This window comes from Stegodyphus dumicola, chromosome X1 (genome assembly GCF_044657685.1).
Source record: "Stegodyphus dumicola isolate Sdum_Otavi_A_Nest chromosome X1, ASM4465768v1".
NCBI classification, from domain to species: domain Eukaryota; kingdom Metazoa; phylum Arthropoda; class Arachnida; order Araneae; family Eresidae; genus Stegodyphus; species Stegodyphus dumicola.
The window spans coordinates 32,925,188-32,947,899 of NC_140780.1; the positions used below are offsets into that span (position 1 = coordinate 32,925,188).

At 30.9% G+C, this 22,712-nt stretch overlaps 2 protein-coding genes across 3 annotated transcripts in view; one reads left to right on the plus strand and one right to left on the minus strand.

The window, feature by feature from the left end:
* LOC118193676 (protein Fe65 homolog) overlaps positions 1 to 15,576 on the minus strand; it is a 146,329-nt gene extending 130,753 nt beyond the window's left edge. The window contains exons 1-2 of one of the 2 annotated variants that reach the window (XM_085808374.1): positions 15,508 to 15,576; positions 8,463 to 8,550 (exon numbers count right to left, since the gene is read on the minus strand). In XM_085808374.1, coding sequence (XP_085664500.1) covers positions 8,463 to 8,484 — 22 coding nt within the window. In that variant the 5' untranslated portion in view covers positions 8,485 to 8,550; positions 15,508 to 15,576. Of the gene's footprint in view, positions 1 to 8,462; positions 8,551 to 15,386 lie in introns of both variants that reach the window. The other variant, XM_085808375.1, reaches the window with a different exon arrangement.
* A 374-nt stretch (positions 15,577 to 15,950) lies between these two features.
* On the plus strand, positions 15,951 to 20,377 carry wfs1 (wolframin ER transmembrane glycoprotein wfs1). Its single transcript, XM_035364799.2, has one exon. It carries the CDS (start codon positions 16,014 to 16,016, stop codon positions 18,507 to 18,509), a length of 2,496 nt encoding a protein of 831 aa, XP_035220690.1. The 5' UTR covers positions 15,951 to 16,013; the 3' UTR covers positions 18,510 to 20,377.
* Positions 20,378 to 22,712: the final 2,335 nt, after the last annotated feature.

The following is a 22,712-nucleotide window of genomic DNA, read 5'->3' on the forward strand; positions in this document are numbered from 1 at the left end:
TCTAAAATGGTGGGGGCTTATTTTTGAGTAAATATGGGCACAATGACTAGCAGGTAAAAGTCTGAAATCTGGACTCGTCGGAACTTCGGCAATTCCAGATTTGGAATTTTTCCGGATACTAGATAATCAGTTTAAATCTAGTAAGATGGCATGTAGAAATTATAAAATTAAAAATATGAAATCATGATTTATGAACTAATGAAGTATTTATGTTCTAAAAAATATCAAAATTTACAACAAAAAAAAAAAAAAAAAAAAAGCTTAATATTTATTTGTTTACCTTATTAAACATTTCTTTCAATGTAAGTTGTTTAAGTTGCTTCGCTTTTTGTGATAATACTTTCTTTTTAATTCTGTAGACAGACATAATCTCTTGTTTAGTTACATTGTTGAAGTCTTGTAACTGCTGTTTCGAGAATTCCGAATAACTTGTCAATCGAAATTTTCTCGTTTTCAGTAACTTCTCTGTCACTTTTTTCACTAATAGTAGAGGTATTTTATAGATCTAGAACTATACTACAAATTTGCCATTCATTAATTGATTGATGATTTAGAACCATTGTCATCACAATGAAAAACTTTTTTATATCATCTTCATTTATTACTACTTCTCCGCATTTCTTTACAAAATCTGTTAATTGGAAAATTTCACCTTTATTTTGTGATATCCGAAAATCTTTAAAATTAGTAGCTATCATCATCAAGTTTAGCTAACCTTCGCTATACATATTTGGCTATGCATCATGAGCTTGGTGACTAACGACAACTTGTTCCGTTAAATTTTATCTTGCTTCTATTGTGCAGAGACAATTAAGCCTGAATTGTATTAGTTTAGCTATTCATTATACTTATGCATATTTTTTGCACAAGCTCAAGGCTTTTAGAGTTCTGAATAAATAAATTCCCACAGATACTTAAGCCTTATTGAGGGCCGGCACAAATTGTCATATTTTGATAAACATGCGGTGATGAACGGAAAATACAGTACAAAGTCCGAAATCCGGACATCCATTATCCGGAATGATCTAAAATCTGGACCTCAAAACCACCAACAAAATTTTTCTCATAGACTTTACGCATGTGCACTTGATTTCCCCCTCTGCGCATAATAAAACATCTGGAGAGTCCCGATTCTTAATTTCACTTCGACACTAACTAAAATATCTTGTTATTGAAGAAGCAATCATTTTAGCATAAATTTATATGATCAGTAATTTGGCTCCGTTGCTGCGTATTTGCTTGGCACACATCTCAAACCGAAACATTCCACAGATATATCATTGATCTGACGGCAACCTGGCGAATCATTATTTATTATACTTTCCTTTCACTACCGCATGTTTATCAAAACATGACAACTTGAGTAATGGCTCCTGTAGCGACACCTAAACAATTTTTTTATGTTAGTATTTGAATAATAAAGGAGTGTGGTAACCTTTCATGTTGACATTACGCTTGGCGATGATTACAGATTTCAGTTGCGCCAAAAAATGTTGACGAGGGAAAATTTACGAAAAATTTATTTCCATATGCTAAAAATAGATTTTGTTAATGATACTCATAGACCCGAAGATTACATTTATATCATAAATACTTCATTATTTCATAAATCACGATTTCATATCTTTATTTTTATAATTTCTACATGCCATCTTACTAGATTTAAACTGATGATCTATTATCTAGAAAAATCCTAAATCCGGAATCGGCGAAGTCCTGACGAGTCCAGATTTCGGACTTTGTATAATAAATAATCGCCGGGTTGGCATCAGATCAATGATGTATCTATGTAGAATGTTTCGGTTTGAGATATGTGTCAAGCAGATACGCAGCAACGGAGCCAACTTACTGATTGTACTAATTTATGTTAAAATGATTTTTTCTTTAATAATAAGATATTTTATTTAGTGTCGAAGTGAAATTAATAATCAGGACTCTCCAGATGTTTTATTATTATGCGCGGAGGGGTAATCAAATGTGCATGCACAAAGCCTATGAGAAAAAATGTTGGTGGTTTTGAGGTAGAGATTTTAGATCATTCTGGATAATGGACGTCTGGATTTCGGACTTTGTACCATATATCTTTTCACTGTAAAAGGGAAAGCCTTCATCAATATCTGAAAATAGCCACTAGTGCCATTTTGTCACAAGTAATTAAATGTTTTAAAAATATTCATTATAATCTCTAATTAAGATATTTTTATTTTAGTCAATTTAAGATTATTCTGTAATATTTCGCATTAAAAAATTGTTTTAAAAAATGTCATAGAAAAGGCCACCCAGATGGTATAGTGGCTAGGGGAGCCCGACTGCAATACCAAAGGGCCTGGGCTCAAATCCCAGATATGGCATGGATGTAAAATTGTCTGTGCCTTTATGGAAGGTAACAGTGGCTTAGGAGTACCCAATGCCATTATAGGCAAGTGCCCGCCATTTGAGGGGGAATGTCATAGAAAAGTATGACAATCATTAAATTTAATTTGTAAAACAAACTGCCAAATTTTGGGAAACCCAAGATACATCTTTACTCTTCTTTACAATACTCAAACAAATAATATTATTAATTTAATATACATAAATTATAAAATATGCATACCTTATTTGCAATTAATACAGATACATGCACTTTTTATACATTTTCTTCACATCACTTTCTAGTACAAAAAGCACTCTTACTTAATAGTATTTTTATAACCATTTTAAATTTCACATTTTTGCATTTTAGAGAATCTTTTTGGATTGATTAGCATATACAATTTTTTATGCTCATCCAATTTTTAATATTTTCATAATCTGAAGTAATGTATTAATAACTACTGTACTAGATTTTTCTTGAAATACATTGCTAACCTAATGCAGTTTCCCAAAGATTCAAATGTTTATAACACTGATAAAAACAAACTCTCACATACTAAACAAAAATTACCTTATAATGCAGGATAATTAGAAGGAAAAGTGATATAATTTACTCTTATTGCATGCAGATTTTCGGCAGGTGGTTATTATACTGATGAAGAAAGTGTCAATTTGAATTTGCAAGAATTAAATATTATGCAACTACAGGCTTCATCACTGCCTGGATGCTGTTTTCAGAAAATACATCTGATCATTTTACAGACAATGACAGCAACACGTGGCTTTACTGCTGAATCTTAACTGCTTCAGGAGTTTTCTTTTTACTAAGAGCTAATACAATGCTTGAATTTAAGATAATTAATGTAGTAATGTTTTTCTGCTTTTCAAATTGACATAATATTAAGTGATAGTACATTTTTACTTATACATATCTATGACACTAAAAATTCCCTTACTACTTTTTTCATTATCTAGAATTTTTTTTCAAACATGATTAACATTTAAAAGTGTGTGTGTGTGTGTGAGATTATGACAAAGCCTCGAGGGCTATCTGCCTAAGAGGAGGGATGCCTTCGTGGAGGACTTTCTAAGGGAAACTGGCTCGTATACACGTTACACATGGGGAAAACCACAAAAACGCCCATGCAGCCAGCCCGTTCGCGGGATTCGAACCTCGGACCGAACTACCAGTGTTCAGGGACTTTACCGCTTGGCCGCTGGTGGGCCTGATTAACATTTAAAAAATGATAAAAATCATCAACTATCACATGGCCTTTATTTTATATAATTTTCAGCAGTACATGTTCTGTAAGTCTTTGTACTTTTTTTTAATACACAAAGGCAGTTAAGATATTAAGATGATATACCTATTTGCCCACTCCCTCACCCCTCCCTTTTTTCAAAGCCAAGAGGTGAAGATTACATGATGTACATCATTTATGAGGGAAAGGGTTAAATGAAGAACATAGCAGCCTGAAGTGGATATAGGTATGGATATACTAATATTACTTTATTCTGTATTAAAAAAATAAACTACAATTATTAATTTCAATAATTTTCTTTCCCACAGAAGGTCCCCCCCAAACTTTTTACACTGCTATGATAAAACCAGAAGTTTCTATATCATATACTTAAATGCTGGAAGAGATTATATAAGGGGAAGAAATATATGAGTAAATACAGCATACAAAAACAGTACAAAGTCCGTAATCCGGACTCGTCGGGACATCAGCGATTCAGGATTATAGATCATCAATTTAAATCTGGTAAGATGGCATGCAGAAAGTATACAATTAAAAATATGAAACCGTAATTTATGAAATAAAGAGCAATTATGGGGTAGAGTTGACTTTAAGGTACCCCTTGTATTATCGCGAAGTTGTTGTTTCATTTATCGCCAAGTTGTTGTTTCGTTTTTCGCGAAGTCATTGTATCATTTATGGTAACCTGAGTAGTTGAACATTATGGAAACCCTATTATGACGTAATCGTTTGCATTATTCTGGGAAATTTTGAATCATGGGATCTTTTGCAAAGGCTTTTGTGGTGTGTGTTGCTTAAGAAGTACATTGCTTGTTTCATTGTTTAGAAAGTACAATGGTTGAATGTAGAAGAATTAATTTGAAGTTTTTGTATGATTTGGAACGAAAGAGGAAAAGTGCATTAATTAAGTGAATTAATTGCGTAAAAGAAGGTTTACTTAGTAGCCATAGTCCGGAACTACGTAATATATATTTTGACTTTTATTTTTGTGAATTTTTGTAGCGATGCGGATATACAGATTGCAGTTCAGATAATTTTAGCAAGTTTTTGGATGCTGTTAATGAATTTTGTGTGCCCCAGACTGATGACGAATGAATTTCTAAATAAGGTAAGGGGATTTTTGCTTTGTGTAGCGCTAAAATACATAACAGGTTTTTCCTTTTTTGTGTTATTTTATTGTTTGGTTTATAAAATGTAGCTTATTGAGATTATGTATTTTTTGTTTGCCTCTACTGTAGAATTGGGTGCTCCTTTGACTTTTTAAGTGAAAATATATCGATGTGTACATGGACAAACTCAAGGGAGTGCGTAAAGCATAGTTTGTGCAATTCGGGGATTTTTTTTAAAGTGAAAATAGGTCGATGTGTACATGGATAAAGTGAAGGGAGTGCACAATGCCATTTTTGTGCAATTCGAGGATTTTTTTTAAGTGAAAATAGGTCGATGTGTACATGGATACCGAGTTTATGTCATTTTTTGACTTGTTATTTTGGCTTGCGTAGCAGCAATTTTTAGCGCCAAAATCGCCGCTGCACAGGCCAAAATAACAAATCAAAGCATTGCACAAACCTTGTATCCATGTACCGGCAAAAATTACCAAGTTTCGCCAAGGGGTACCCTAAAATATACTTTTACCCAATTATGATCTAAAGGGTATCAGAATTTACAAAAAAAAAAAAAAAAAAAGGTTAATATTTATTTGTTTACTTTATTAAACATTTCTTTCAATGTAAGTTGTTTAAGTTGCTTCATTTTTTGTGCTAATACTTTCTCTTTAATTCTATAAACAGACATAATTTCTTGTTCAGTTACAAAGTTCCACTGTTCAAGTCCTGTAATTGTTGTGTCGAGAATACCGACTAACTTGTCAATCGAAATTTTTTCATTTTCAATAACATCTCTGTCACTTTCTTCACTATCAGAAGTGCACATGGGTATGCGTAAGTTTGTGGCTTTGAGGTCCAGATTACAGATCATTCCGGATAATGGACGTCCGGATTACGGATTTTATACTGTATTTGATTTAAGACAGCAAAAATTCAAAATTTCTAAAAGTAAGTATCCGGTTGAAATAGTATAAATTGCAAAGGAACAGTTTATGAGAAAATAGGTGTCCAGCAACTGTAGATTATATCAAAAAGTATTTTACACTAATATCAGTAAAAAGTTTCAAATTCAAAGTCACAATGTGATACTTATTCACCAAACCAATAAACAAATGCACCTACTTTCAGAATTCTGTTCGGTTGTAAAATGACATCAGGGCAAAACTGACCAAAATATTTTTTCAAATCAAGAGAAAAATTTCAAGTGTGTGCTGCTCTTGCTAACCAATTTCATAAAAATATTAAAATTTACAAAAAAAATGAAAGAGATAAAACCATAAAACAAGTCCCAGTCAAATTGATACTAACGAATTTTCATTTATTAATTGCCAAGAAGTCACAAAAATAACGCGAACTGACACCTATCAGCATAAAAAGTTAATGCTATGTTTTTTAAATGTCATTGACATCTGCACTTAAAAGCTGCCATAATGTAATGAAAAGGTTACAGTAAAAATACAGAAAATGCTATTTTGTTAAACAGACCATCTTTAAACTTGAATGAGTTGTAGCTTTAGAACTAAAAACTATGACGAAACACAGACTTCAGTTATTCATCAGGATTATAAATCACATAAGTTTAAACTTCAGAATAATACCCATTACAATAATAAAAACTCAAGACACTAATTTAGTTTAAATTAACAAACATATGTCAATTGATAATTAAAGTCTTCTAATGCATGATATCACTATACAGTCAAAAGTCGTTAATCCGGACTCGTCGGGACTTCGGCGCTTCCGGATTATCGATTTTTCCGGATTATAGATCATCAGTTTAAATCTCGTAAGATGGCATGCAGAAATTCTAAAATTAAAAATATGAAACCGTAATTTATGAAATAAAGAACAATTATGATCTAAAGGGTATCAAAATTTACAAAAAAAAAAAAAAAAAAAAAAAAAAAAAGCTTAATATTTATTTGTTTACTTTATTAAACATTTCTTTCAATGTAAGTTGTTTAAGTTGCTTCATTTTATGTGATAATACTTTCTCTTTAATTCTATAAACAGACATAATTTCTTGTTCAGTTACAAAGTCCCGCTGTTCAAGTCCCGTTAATTGCTGTGCCGAGAATACAGACTAACTTGTCAATCGAAATTTTTTCGTTTTCACTAACCTCTCTGTCACATTTTTCATGTCTTTATCCATTTTTTGCAGCAATTCCACTTTTTGTTTGTTGGACATCGAAAAATACTTTCGTTTTGTAGATCCTTTGGAAGTTCCAGCATCGGAAATTTTATTTGACATAATCGAAAGTTCAAGTTTACTTTTATAAAATTGCTCTTACAGTCTGCAAAAAATAATAAGAGGGATCCAATTCGAAGATTAAGGAACAACGCAATCATTAACATTAACTGAAATAGATAATTAGATAATTTTAGCTTACACCGTCCGTTATACATTAAACGTGCAGGCGTAAACGTATTCTGCACTTGCGCACATGCATATGCGCAGTAGTCAAGGTCTTACGCGCACGCGTAAAACTCCTGTGCGCATGTGCCAACGCAGAACATGCGCAGAAAGTTTTTAGCTTTGAGGTCCGGATTATAGATCATTCCGGATTATGGGTGTCCGAATTAACAACTTTTGACTGTAGTTTGTTACCTTAGAATAGGTGCTTTAGGGTTCTCCCATTTCTCACCTTGCCTTGTAAACCCTGGTAATGACAGCTGCAGTAGATGGTCAAATTCCGTGTTTTTTCTCCCTGCTTCATTTCCATTTTAGCCTGTTTTGCTTTGTAAAAGCTCATGAATAAAGGCTTGAACTATAGTCTCAGGTGAGATGGAGGAAATAAGTGATGTGTGGTGATGAAAACATAACAGTAGAAAATGAGGAAGGATGAAAAGACTTTTTGAGCCTATTTTAACCCTCTGAGCGGCCACGGTTTTCGCTAAGAAAGCACAAATTTCCCAAAACTACCATGAGAACATTTTTTTTTATTTTAATGTAAAAAGTCTCTTGGTATTACATATCTGGATTTGTGTAATTTTGATATATTGCCTTAATTTCTTTGACATATTTTAATATGCATGCATATAAACGTTCTTACAGATATCACAAAAAATATTTCAAGCTGTATATATATGGCCTTGCCGCTTAGAGGGTTAAAGTAACAAACTGTAGCAACAGATGTAGAAAACTGTTTGTACAGCATTTCAGCATTTGTAGCTGCGAAATACAAATGAGCTTATTGTTGTTGAATGATTAATGTTCTTGAGTAAAAGCATTTATTAGTCATGAGCTCTCTGAATTAATTATTAAACAATGATCAGTAATAAGAGTTTTTGATATTAGATTATCCGCAAATAATGGAAATAAAAAGAAACTCTAAATCCATGCTTATTCCTCATCATATTTATAGCCCAGATTTAGCATCATCTGATTTTTGGTTATTCATAAAAATGAATGAGAATCTTTGAAGACCGACATTTTTCATATTATACTGAAGTTGTATACAAAAAGCTTAAAAGGCAAACTAACTTTTCCCAAGAAAAGAATGAAATAGCAGATTACACATATATAAAAACATATAACAGTAAATGTTAACAATGCTGCAAAGTACACATGTAAATATTTCAGAGAAATAAATTTCGTTTATTTTAGCACCACTTTTATTATCTTTATTATATCATATACTTGTTTTATATGACTGGAGACTTTATTTACCAATTACCTTTCCTACACCCCTTTTATATAGAATAATTGCAAACTTTTGAATTTTTTACAATGCCATACCTAAGTCAACAGATGAACTCATTTTGAATGACGAAATATTTCCTCATAGAGCATAAATTTTGACCATACATTACACAATTTCAGGATCCTAAAATGAATGAAAAAGTAATTTTTTAATAATGAAACATTTGCATCCAGATGCACAGTACTAAATTTTTAATAGCAATAAATAAAACAAAATACTTCATAGACTATTGTGTCATGATTCATAAATATGATGAATTTAAGGTGATTAGTTCCCGCAGATTCACCTAAGAACTCATTTTTAAGCACTTTTTTACAAAGGGGAAAGCTTTCTTCACAATTTGGTTTTCCTTTTAACTGACCAAGGCAATTAATATTTAAAGCAATTAATTCTATTAAAATAAATTTAGATACCAAACAATACACACAGTGGATGTTTAGAAGGTAAATATTTAATTAATAGTGAAGTTAATAGATCATAAATGACTATGATAGCCATTTGCAGCTTCTGATATACCTCTCTCTCCAAGAAGCCTAAATGCTTATTTTTACTACTACTACAAGGAGTATTTTGACCTTTTTAATGGCATTAAAATGAGCTCCTGGGCTTTATTTAAATACACTAATGATATAACTAATGCTCTTTGTAATTAGACAAGAGATCCTTTTGATGTCATACAACAGATGAAAAAACTGCAACTTAATAATACTGAACATAATATATGGAAAGCATAATTCAGAGATGAAATTTCTTAAAGAAAATAGTAAACATACAGCTAAAGCACATTATAACAATTACATTTGGCACAATGGTACAAAATATAAATCTGATGAACTAGATATATATACAAAAGTGTGCTAAAAATGTGTTTTGGGGCCACAGAAAAGAAATTTTGGAGCTACACGTGGTGCAACAGTTTGTAATTACTGATATTTTTAACTATTAAAATTAAATTTTACTTATGGAAAGCAGGTTGTCCTACATGAATCTGATATTTCTGAAATATTAAATTTCCCATCTTTGAAAAAACTAGATATGTGAATCAAACTAAGTATTAATATATACTTTTTATACAATGCAAGAAAACAAAAAAAAAAGTTATATTTCTAATAACTGGCCACATGGAGAATAGAAATCTTTGATAACGTTTACAAAATTTACAAGCTTGTGCCTTGAAGGCACAAGCAAATACATTTTGTTAATATGTGTCTTAAGTAGTACAATAGCTTGATCAATGATACATGCACATGCTAATATTAAAACATTTCAATATTTCTTTGCACTTTGATTTACTAAATAAATAAAATGTAAAAGTTGAATAAACAGTACATATTTTGATTTATTAAACAATTAAAATATAAAATAAAAAAGTTGAATAAACAATATATATTTTACATTCATAAACAATGCACTTTATTTTGCAAGGATACAAATCAGGAAAAGAATAAGGTTAAAATTTACGGTACCCCTTGGCGAATCGTCTCCTTTTTGATGCCAAGTTTGGCACCATCGGCACCAATTTCAAGATGGTGCTGATCCTTATACTCGCTAAACAGAACCAAAACAAGAAGTTAAAGACTTACACAAACTCAGTGTCCATGTACACATCGACCTATTTTAACCTAACAAAAAATTACACAAACTAGGTACTGCACACTGCCTTAACTTTTTCCATGTATGCATCCAATCTATTTTCACTTAAACAAAATCAGGAAGCTAAAACAAAGTTAAAATTATCATGTTAACCAGAAAAAATTTGCCACTGCCTTAACACACACAGATGAACAAATAACCAAAACTACACAAACAGAAAGTAATAAATAACCAAAAATACATATTTCCTAACATAAAAAACATTAAACAACAAATCTTTTTTAACAAAAATTAACACACAGAGATGAATAAATCAATGAAATGGCAATTTTTTAAGATACCTTTTTGTCAATGTGCATGCATTTCTGATTTCCACCACCATCTCCTCCATCCTCCACGTAAAACAATTCAATTCAATTTTTCGTCGTTTCGACTCATCCGCTGTTAATCGCATCCAAGAAAGCCATAAATAGATTCCCCCCTCTACCTTCTTGCACCACACATATTCGGCCAAATAATAGTCCAAGCTGTTCTTCGTTTTTCTCCTGGCTAAACCACATTTACCTACACACCACATTCCTTCTATTTTACTAATGTCAGCACCTGTATCCGGATCCTTAAATTGCAGACTATGATTTACTGTTAAGTGCCCAAAGTCTTCACCTGAAAGGCAATTGTACGCCTTCCAACAGTCAGAAATTACAATCGTATCCAGAAGAACATACGCATTTATAACACTAAGCAAACTTTCAGACGACCTTTCAGACACCACTTTCATAAAACATTATGCATGTGCACCCAAACATAGCAACTGAAAAAAAGGTTGATCTTTACATTATGGTAACTTGGCGTTTTTTTGGCGAAAATTTGGCGACCAACTCTCCTACAGCAACCCTCTATTTTTTTTTCCCACCGCCATTTTGTCTTCACGAAGTAAAGACATGTTTCTTTTCTTTTTATCTACTGAACACTTCTTCCAACAATCTACTAGCCGAATTACACTTATGCTTGAAATTTTATATAACAAAACTGCTTAATCATGACAAATATTCACTGCAAAATTGGGAAAAAGTGCACAATACCATACTCCTTACGCGTTTTTCAAAATAACACATACACATAAACCATGTACACGCCGACTTATTTTTACTTAAAAAAACATCCCAGAATTGCACAAAAATGGCATTGCGCACACTCTTCACTATATCCATGTACACTGCTTCTTTCTCATAAATTAGAAAAATTTCACGAAAATACATGACAATTTTCTCAATCTTTAAACCCGGTAAAAAGAACATATATGAAATTACCTGATCGCGAAAAAGTATTTACCCTTTCCAAATATGAACATTTCCACATATAAAATAAATAAAATATCCAAAAACTTTTACCTCTAAATCATCTATTACATTATACACGTCACCAACGAATTCATACCGCAAGCATTACCAATACTTAGTATCAAATATTTAAATTATTTCCATGCACGTTTACTTCAACTTAAACGTGTACCAAATTCCTACAAACATAAAATTCACAAAATAACTATCATTTAATTAAAATATCACTAAACCATGTACACGTCGACTTATTTTTACTTAAAAAAAACATCCCAGAATTGCACAAAAATGGCATTGCGCACACTCTTCACTATATCCATGTACACTGCTTTTTTCTCATAAATTAGAAAAATTTCACGAAAATACATGACAATTTTCTCAATCTTTAAACCCGGTAAAAAGAACATATATGAAATTACCTAATCGCGAAAAAGTAATGAACATTTCCACATATAAAATAAATAAAATATCCGAAAACTTTTACCTCTAAATCATCTATTACATTATACACGTCACCAACGAATTCATACCACAACCATTACAAATACTTAGTGTCAGATATTTAAATTATTTCCATGCACGTTTACTTCAACTAAAACGTATACCAAATTCCTACAAACATAAAATTCACAAAATAACTATCATTTAATTAAAATATAATTAAATTCAAAAACACTACTTAAAATATAAATGAGCACATACATTAAATTAATACATACATAAATACCCATTTCGAATTCACTTTAGTTACGGCCATGGGATCCAAAAATTCACGAACACTGTTTCACACAACACAGAATAAAGCCAAATACAAAATTTCCAGATTTTTTCCCGATTTCCCCCCTTTTCCGATTAAAGAACCGTAATTCGTCCATTAATATCACATGACATATCCCATGATCTCTCATTTCCCTCACACAAAATAATGCGTAATCGGAACTGAGTACTGCTCACATTATTACCAAAGTGCCAGGTAGTAACCTTTATCGCCTCCAAAATGTCGCCAAACTACCAGTTACCATATTGTAAAGATCAACCGAAAAAAATGCTAAGAATAAAAAAAAAGGGTCCATACGAAAGGGTTACTATTACAAAAAATATCCAGAATCTCAATTTATGACATTTGGCGATATCTGCGCAATTTTCCCCAAGGATAGTTTCGCCAATATTATCAACATTAGGGTTAACGAAAAACCTATTTCATGCAGCGGGCTTCCAGATTTCAAGAACAACCAATACCACTTGGCGATTTTTTCTCACACAAAGCAAGGGGTACCGTACAGTAAAGATCAACCACGAATAATACAGTCAAAAGTCTTTTCCAGACTTGTCGGGACTTCGGCGATTCTGGATTATAGATCATCAGTTTTAATCTGGTAAGATGGCATGCAGAAATTAAAAATATGAAACCATAATTTATGAAATAAAGAGCAATTTTAATCTAAAGCGTATCAAAATTTACAAAAATTTACAAAAAAAAAAAAGCTTAATATTTATTTGTATACTTTATTACACATTTCTTTGAACGCGCGCATGCGTAAAGCATACATTACGCATGGTCGAAATTAGAAAATTGCAACCAGAAAACTATTTGACGTGTATTCATGATATTTATAATGACGAGGAATTTGATTTAAATCATATCAAAGACAGAGTACATTGAGATGAAATACTACATTTAGTAAGGAATTATAAGTCGAATAAAATAAAAACATCTGCCCTGAAGATAAGGTTAGTGCTGACAGATCAACTTCCTTTTTTATGTTATTTCATTGTTAGATTTAAAATGTTGTTTATTGAGATTATATATTTTTTTGTTCGCTGCTCCTTTGACTTTTTAAGTGAATATAGTGTGGTGTGAACATGGACAAAGTCGAGGGAGTGCGCAATGCCTAGTTTGTGCATTTCTCCGGTTTTTGTTAAGTAAAAATAGGTAGATGTTTACATGGATATTGAGTTTGTGCAATTCGTTGTCTTATTATTTTGGCTTTGTAGCAAAAATCGCCACTACACAAGCCAAAATAATAAGTCAGAGAATTCCACAAACTCGGCATCCATGTGCTGCCAAAAATCGTCAATTTTCACCAAGGGGTGCCCGTAAATATACTTTTACCTTTTATTTTTATAAACAAGGATATAAATTAGCTATTACTGCCATGCGTTTCATTTTGAAAAAAATGATTAAAATTTGGGACCTATCTTTAATAGAACAGCAAGTTATGAATTATTTTCAAGGTAAAAGTTTACAATTAGTTACCCCTCACTTTTTGGCGATTGTTATTTTACACCAAGATCGGCGCCAGGAAGGCCCAATTTCAAGATGTCTACTACACAAAAACAAAATAAGTCAAGAAATTGCACAAACTCAGTGTGCATGTACACATCAATCTATTTTCACTTTAAAAAAAAAAAAAATCAGAGAACTGCACAAAGTTAGCATTGTGCACTGTCCTGACTTCATCCACGTACACATTGATCTATTTTCACTTTAAAAAATTCAGGCAAATGATAACGTCATATGAGGTTAATACAAAGTTACAGTAAGCCTAACGTGACAGCAATGAAAGCTGAAACCAAGTTAAAACCATCATAATAACCAGACATGGGGTTTCATCACTAAAACTGAACCAAATTTGTCGCTGCTCGAAGGGGCACTCAATTCTACATCACAGCCATTTTCAAAAGTTACGGGATCTTACAATAATAAAAAGTATGTATTAATGGACAGATATAGTTGAGCAAATAAAATATATGCAGATATGCAAATAAAAAAGTTGAGAAAGTTACAATTATTACATATATGAAAATGTACAAATAAGAATGCAGTACATGAAGCCTTAGAAGATTAGAAAGATCTGCATTTCATATTAATCTGGATCTCAGTAAATTGCTGTTTCAATCTATGGATACACAACAAGATGATTTTCTTACTTAAATGAGAAATTTTTTGCCTAAGATACAAACAGGAATTTTTATTGGATGAAAAATTAAGAAAACTTTCAGAAATCACAAGTTCACACAGCTTAAGTAGAATTAAAAAATGAACATGTCTGAAATAGTCTGTGGCAAATTTTACAGAAAAAAAAATCTGCATATTCCTATGAAGATTTCTAAAAGGATTACATAACGAAACTTCTTTCACACTAGTAAACCTTAGGCTGAAATATTTCCTTTCCTTCACTTTGATTTTTTTCTTAAAATTCAGGACCTACTGTATACAAGTATGATAAAACATTTCATCATGATACTGCACATATGGAAATGGAATGCAGAAGAAAATGAAGTTTAAATTTAATGGTTGACTGCCAGTACACTTTTATATGAATTAGTGAAAAGATTCAATAAAATTAAAATGATATTATATATTATTTTTCATAAATCTGTTTTTGTGTAAAGTGCAGATAATAACGACTGATTAAATTTCCATACATTTCATGTTTTTATACTGATATATAAATCTGGAAAAAATCTGGTGACCACAAAATGATCATCTGTAATATCATTTGTATGTTGAGTTTTAACTTCACAACTTATTTGGCTCCCTTGAAAGAGGCGGGTGGTGGTTAAAAATAAATGAGGTAAGCTATAACTCATAATTGAATTCAACGTGTGCAACTATAAGGGGGAAAAAATTTCAGTGCCGGGAAAAAGTTTTTATAAGCAGATCAGTGTGATTTTTTTTTAATTACAAATATTAAATACTCATAATAAAGCTGAATAATCGAGAAGAAATACACAGTAAATGTCATATGCATTATCGAAGACAACTATGCAGCACAAATAAAAAACCAAATATAATTCTTTAATAAATAAATGTGCGCGTCAAAAACTTCAGAAAAGCTGCAAGGAGGCATTATGGAATCAATACATTACTGTCTCGTACAGATAAGTACATATAAGCGAACTAACTTTTTTTTTTTCACTAGACTGTAGGATTCATCTGTGATAGTACAAAAATGTAAAGACAATAAATTATTTACAACAGACTCTCTTTCCAATGAGAAGGAAAAAACCTCAAAAACTTACATTTCCATGTACCCAACGTGAACAAAATGATCATAAGTGGGCCTTAAACATAGAGAAAATGGAAAACAAGCTGAATGATTGCATTCAATTATGGAAAAAATACTAATATGTTCACACCTACCGTTTCGAAGAACGCGCACCCCAACCAATGAGCGTACTATTTACCCCAACCACAACAATAATCACAACATTCTCTGTTTACCGCTTCACTTCAGCACGATTATTTTTATGAAAATCTGATTCTATGCAAAGATAAAAAAATATTTTTAATTGAAAAATAATAATGATGATACTTACTTTAAACGGTTTATTATTTTCTCATTAAAAATACGATGGTGCCAAAAACAATGTTTGAAAATTTATTTTAGATTTATAAGTTTTTTGCGTTCTATTTTTTTAATTTTACTGAAACATTTTGCCTCTTAAAAAGCAGGTAACTCTTAATAATATGAATAATTATATGTTAGTTGTCATAAAAGCATATTGTGCAATTGTCAAGCCACATCTCAAAATTAAATGGTGTAATTTTTAGAGAATATGAAATTTGGCAACATTTTTAAGAGCAGACGAGTTTAGTGTTGTCAATGTGCTTTATTTTTAGAGCGCAGCTGTCGTTTCTCTCCTTACATGCCCCTTAAGATTCATTCAGGTTATATTTATTCTTGCTCTGAATTGGTTCATGCAACGAAAAAAAATACACCCCACACGATGCCAGAAAAACGTCACAGTGGTACTATTTCCAGAACATTACTGTTACCTCAGGAAAATCATGGGACTTTTCGATTGAGGCACATATTAGCAGAAGACGGTTGCAAAGAAAGTCAAGTTTCATTGGCAAAGACGTTATTGTATAGCCCTGTGAGTACTGCGGAAGAGCGTAATTTTAATGCTCAGTTAGCGGTTTACTGGTTGCTTCAGGCTGCCAAGAAAGGACAAGAAGAAGCCTGTGAACTTTTGAAAAAGTGTGCTAGTGCCGGAATAGGAGTAAATGCTGCAAACGGTCTAGAAGTCGAAAAGTGCCTGAAATTCAGTTACGAAGACAAAGTATCGAGAAGAGTTGCGTTTGCTGTATTTCACGCAATTATGAGTGATACAGAAGAGCTTATTCCCGAGGATGTTTTCCGTGAAAAGGTTGAACATGTTATTCAATCAGAAAATTGTGAAAAATCAACAAAAACATGTAAAGATGATCCAGTTAGTTGTGCTGAACCAATTATGAAAACAACTGGTGACACTTCTCTCCGAAACCAAGCTCATGTGTCATTCAGTGAAGTTGTTAATTCTGTTCAGTCCTGTTTAGAAGGTAATGTACCTCTTGTGTCTTTGAAACAAGTTGCTCAATACAGTGAGCTTAAGAAATGGCTTCCCACAAAGTACGTATACCTACTGTGGGATATCCTTTTTAAGTCTCTAGGAGATCTGCTTCAGAATCTTTCAAGCTTAGTTTTGTTAGTTTCAGTTTTTTTCCTGGGTGCTTTGTTTGAAATTTATTCTGCTTTCTCCTCTGCAAATGAAATAAGTGCTGTAAATAATGCTAAGATATTTTTTGCAACGCTTTTATGTTTGTTAACAATGCTGTCAAGCACATGTTTTGTTATTTCTGTCAGTTTTGGCAGTGATAATATGAAGAAATGGCTGCATTTGATAAAATTCTTTGAGCCTAATATTAAATCTAATGAAATTGAAAAAAAATATTTAATGAAAACTTCTTTTCCTTTGCTGACATTTCTTGTCATATCTTTAATATATATAATAATATTGCCATTGAATCATACCCCCAAACTATTTAATGACTTAGGAATTTTAAGTCTTATACTTATGTTGCTTGTAGATAGGACAGTTACTGATCAGCGTTATTTTGTGAATATATCTTTGTTTCTAAATGCCTTAGCATGTCTTTTTAAGGTAAATATTTTGCAGAACATGTTTATTAGTTCACTCTCTTTCTTGAATTTTGATATAACTTATGAATTAGGAAAAAATTTTCAGTTGCATATCAGTTTTATATCTTGTTTAGCTTTACCATTTGTTTTGCCATATTTGTATACAAAAATGGCTCTTGGCAGTGAGCGTAAAGGTTGGCATCTTGTACTGCTTCCGCATCTCATGTCTGTTACGTGGATGAATTTGGCCTGCATCCATTTGGTCGACTCTTCCAATGACCTAATTCTTAGTTTATTTACTTGGCTTATTGTCCTAGTTGTGTCTTATTATCTTGGTACCTTTTTGACATTTGTTTTGTATTCATTTATCAAAGCTGTGTGTATCTCAAATTTAATTAGCTTGGAATTTATTCCCTTAATTTTAACTTTTGCAATTTTGTATGCAATTAGTTTACTAATAGTAAAAAAATTAAAAATTTCAAATGATAATAAATTATGGTCTTTAGTTATCTGTTTGATTATTTTGTTGTTATCGTATCGTGCAGCTAAGCCTCAAGCATTGAATCTTGAGAACGATTCAAGTTCAGTTTTGTCTTGGGATAAATATCAAACATATTGTCACCACCATGCTTGGTATCGTACTAATCCTGCGGAAGTCCAGATATCTTGTTTACCTTTGAAAGGCAGAAAAGTATCTGTTGAAGGAACAATTACAGGAATTGATGTAATAGAGGTACACAATTCTGTGCAAGTAATTGCAAACATGTTGCCAAATCCCTTTCATAAATGGTTTGTGTGTCTTCTCGGTAAGAAATATATTCATTGTGATGCTGAAGTGATGACACAGGCTGAAAAAGAACAGTGCAAATTGCATGAAACATTTAATTTTAGTGACTGCCACTTGCATAATTGGAATGAATACAAATATCAAATAATACTAGAAGTATCAACTCGTACTTCTCCAGAAATCATATTATATGCTGATCATGCATGTTCATCTTTCATTCGCAGCCTTAAAGAAGGAGACTCTCTACATGTAATTGGTACATTAGAGTCAAATATTGGTAGTACCTTACCAAAGTTTCATTTAAAAGAAGCATACTGCAGCAGTTGTTACTCAGATGCTGAGTGCAAAACATCTTTTGTTGTGCCGGTGCCAAATTATGATCTCTCGCTGAAAAATGTAGTAGGATTTTATTTATCTCCATTCATTCAGTTTGAACCAAAATTAAATTCCTAAGAAATATTATTTGTGTTCATCATATTTTTTTATACTAGATCAAATTCAGTCTCTTTCATCTGTTTTTATATTTTAAAAAACTCAATGTTTAGATTTCTTGATATATTTTAATGTTTTTATACTTTTTTTAATATATAATGCTTTACTATCAAATGTCATTGTATGCTTCTTAGAGGTTTAGCAAGTTTTGTTCGTAATGTCTTAAGTGTGTAAGTTATTATAAGTGTTAGTGCAATCAGGTTTTATAATAAATTATTATTATTGTGTACGATTAGAAATAAGAGCTCTAATTAAAATTATGTATTTTGACTCTCCAATGGAGTATACCTGAAATGGTTTTGATGGGATCGAACTGAAATTATTGCTTCAGACAAACCTGTTTTTAAGAGAAAAATTAATTTTCTCTACTTTTTCTGTTTTATCAGTTTCTGCTTTGTATAGTCAGTTTTAAGTAGTTTCATTGTAATTTTGGCTTCTGATTATTAATTTTCGATTTTTTACTGTTTATAGTTAAATAAACTTAAATTATTAAATAAAAGTATCTTAAACTTTTAATGGAAGTTTTGAGAAAAATATATAAATTTTTAGTGCATAAAGCTTTCAATATATGTATATGTGTGTATAAAAGTGTTTTTAGTTAAGAATGTTTAGGAAAAAATATATTGGAAAATCTTGCACATGAATGTGTTTATCTTCAAAGAAAATTGTCCCAAAAAAGTGTTTCTTATTATACTTTGAATATTTTAAATCTTGTATACAAAGTTTAAAAAGTTGTAATATCTATAAATTGAATTAAATCAGACTCAAAAAATTAATCTTTTAAGTAAGAAGCTAATTTTATACTTTTCAGTATAAAAATTAGTTTTATAGTTAATATAAATTGTTTGCTAACAATGTTACAAATTTTGATATACATGCTTTATTTTTATAGTTACTAACCACATTTTCATTATAAAATATGTAAATATTTTTCATTATGGTTAAAAAAATTTTTGAAAGAATATCTTATAAAACATTTTTTAACCAGGTAGTTGATATTTATTTTAAAACATAACTTTTGAATATGTAATGTATATTCATCTGATTTAATAATAGTTAGCAATTAATACCTGCCCTGTCTTAAATAATGAAGAATACAATAAATAACTTTGTAACTCTTTCTTTCATATACCAGAAATGAAGTGCCTTTCAGATATTTGATTATATTGCATCTACATGGAAAGAAATAGCATTATTTATATATTATAATGTGTGCTTTGAATCACTTTGAATTTTACTTTCATACCAGTTGTCTTATATTAACCTTATCAAACTCCAGAAAAAGGATATATTTTTCACTATTCCTTAGTTCTTATCTTATAATTTGTGTAGCAGAAGCACATGCTTTGACATTAAAATCAGTTTTTGTTTTATAAGCTTAAATTGAAAAAGAGGTTGTTAAGTTATCCTGATAGGTTTAACCTATGTTAAAAGTTAATATATTTAACTTTAAGAAAGGACATTTTTAAGTTTCTGAAATTTAAATTACTTTGAATTCATTTTGTAAAATTTTTACAATGTTATCTAAGTATTAAAATGCTCTTAATTTTATTAAAAGCATAATTTGCAATGATGCATTTAAAAACTGGAAAACGTCATTTCATTATGCAGGTTTCATGGTTTTCTGGTAACAAATCTGTTACTACAGTTTAGAAATGCTTTCGGTCATGATACTTTTTGGGGGGGGTAGAGAAAATTTCTTAATTATGGATAAAAGGAGCTTTGGAATTTTCTTTTGAAATTTCTCTCTAAATTGTGTGCCTTGATATATTTGTTATACACATTTTGAGTGCAATTCTTTTATGAAAAATAAATTTGTCATTGATTTATTTATTATATTGAGTATTATTTATAATTTAATAAATATAGCTTTATATTCTTGTGAAAATTTAAATATTAGCTATAAATGTGTATGTAGATATTTTTTCATAAAGTGTACTAAAACATTTATTCATGGAGCTTCAGCAGTGGTGTATACAGAGAAAAGCATCACTGATTTCTTTGGCTAACAACATCCAAATGTAATCCTTTTGAATGTAAGAAGCAAGTTTAAATTTTAAAGTTTGTGTATTTAATATTGCTTATAGGAGATGGGGTAGTATTTTTCTGCAAGATATCCTGCTGATTTCATTTGTGTTTTTCCGACTGGTGTTTTCACATTATAGTGTGTAGGAGAAAATTATGTTCATATGGGAAAAAAGGACTAAAGATGAAACCACAGATGTGCCTACATTTTTTTTTGGCTGGACTGGAGATTACGGTCCAATCGCCAAGTGAAGCGAAATCGCGCCAAATCTGGTAACCTCTTGGCTTAAATACGAATCAATACTTTCCGATCATTTATTGCTCATTTACTGCTTATTACAATTTCTTAAATTTCGTGATAAAACGCTTTACTCTATTTTGCTACTGTCTTAAAAATGGTATATGATATTATGAAAACTTTTAATTGTGTATCGTATGAAATACATAGTTGTTAACTTTCACATACTTCAGGTAAAGTGCAGAATCGCCCACTTATTTGTTTGGCGCTTTTTACAAGAGTAAGAAGAATTGGATTTTTGTCAATTTTCTTTGACTTTTTAAGTGAAGATAAGTCGATGTGTACATGGATAAAGTCAAGGGAGTGCGCAATGCCATTTTTGTGCAATTCTGGGATGTTTTTTTAAGTGAATATCGGTCGATGTGTACATGGATACGAAGAATGTGCAATTCTTAAAAACGCACCAAGCAGTGGGTGATTCTGCACTTGTCCCTTTTTCGCCGTTTTTCTTGAAGACCTGTTTTAGATATTTTTGCATGTTTACAGAATTAATTCAAATTCGCAACCATCTAATATGGCGATATGATAAGTTAGCGATTTTCTAAAATGCGCGAAAACAACCGATTTGGCGACTTGACAATTTTTTGAAAACGCGCCAAACTGGACCATAATATCCAGTTTTACCTATTTTTTTCACCTGAGGCAAAGAGGTAAATGCGTATACCAATATGCAATGCAAGGTGCCTGGCCATTTGAAGAAATTATATACTCAGTACAAGATATCTACAGTGAACCCTTTTACATTCAGTAAATGTAACTACTTGGAATAATATAATAGCATAAATATTATAACAGTATTTAATCATAGTTCAGTATATTAAAAATGACGCATATAGTAATTTAACTGTTTTCAATTACAAGGCTTAAAAATCTCCATTAAAGTGTCTAGCTATCCTACTAATTTTTTAAGCATTTTAATACAATTTTTGAAATTAGGTATTTCTGTTAGTTTCTGCAGCATTTATAGTATTTAAATGCTAAGCTGCAGCCTTTAAATGACCTGACCCCAATGGCCTTTGGTCTTTAATTTTCCCCCAATCAAAGACCAAAAATCGGAAGACAATTCGTTTAATTTTTCATATCTCCATTTTTATTGTGAAATCAAATCACCAAATTATGACTCCTATGGCTATACTGTTCTACCCATTTCAGCATCTTCAAGTATATAGGTAATTATTACGTGACGAATATATTATATTAATGGCAGTTATCTTAATATTATTAATAATTATATTATAAATTATATTAATAATATAATTATGTAACATAATTATGGATATAATGCATTTAATTATCGTATTCATAATTATTACCTTACAGACGTATTAAATTGTGTAACTCAATATTTTTGTTTTTCTCCTTAACAGCTTTAACCTTTGTTAGAGCAATTTTAAAAAGGAAATATAAATAACAAAAATAGAATAATGCTAGTAAAAGTACTTCTAGTATTTTACTTTCCTTTCTGATGTACGCACTCACATACAAACAAAAAATATTAAAAAAATTTTGAAATCCATCTTACTGTGGTTTCTTAATACAACTATAAATAAATATATAATTTCAATATTTATGCTCTATATAATTATATAATAAATGTAGTGAATTAAATACATAAAAGTTGTAAATGCATTTTTTTATTTTGGACATAAAATTAAATTGCAAATAAAAAAAAAGAAGGCAAGCATTTTTCTGGCCTTTTATTTTGGTTCGGCGGTTAAAATATTCCCGAATTCAATTTTCCGTGGCTGTAAACTGGTAAATATATCAGTAAATTTGTCAAATGATATTTTCTTTGGTATAATGAATACGTATTGATGCTAAAGAATTTCTGCGCTCTTCCG

Coding starts and splice junctions, on each gene's coding strand:
- wfs1 (XM_035364799.2), top strand. CDS start 16,014: ATGCCCCTTAAGATTCATTCAGGTTATATTTATTCTTGCTCTGAATTG.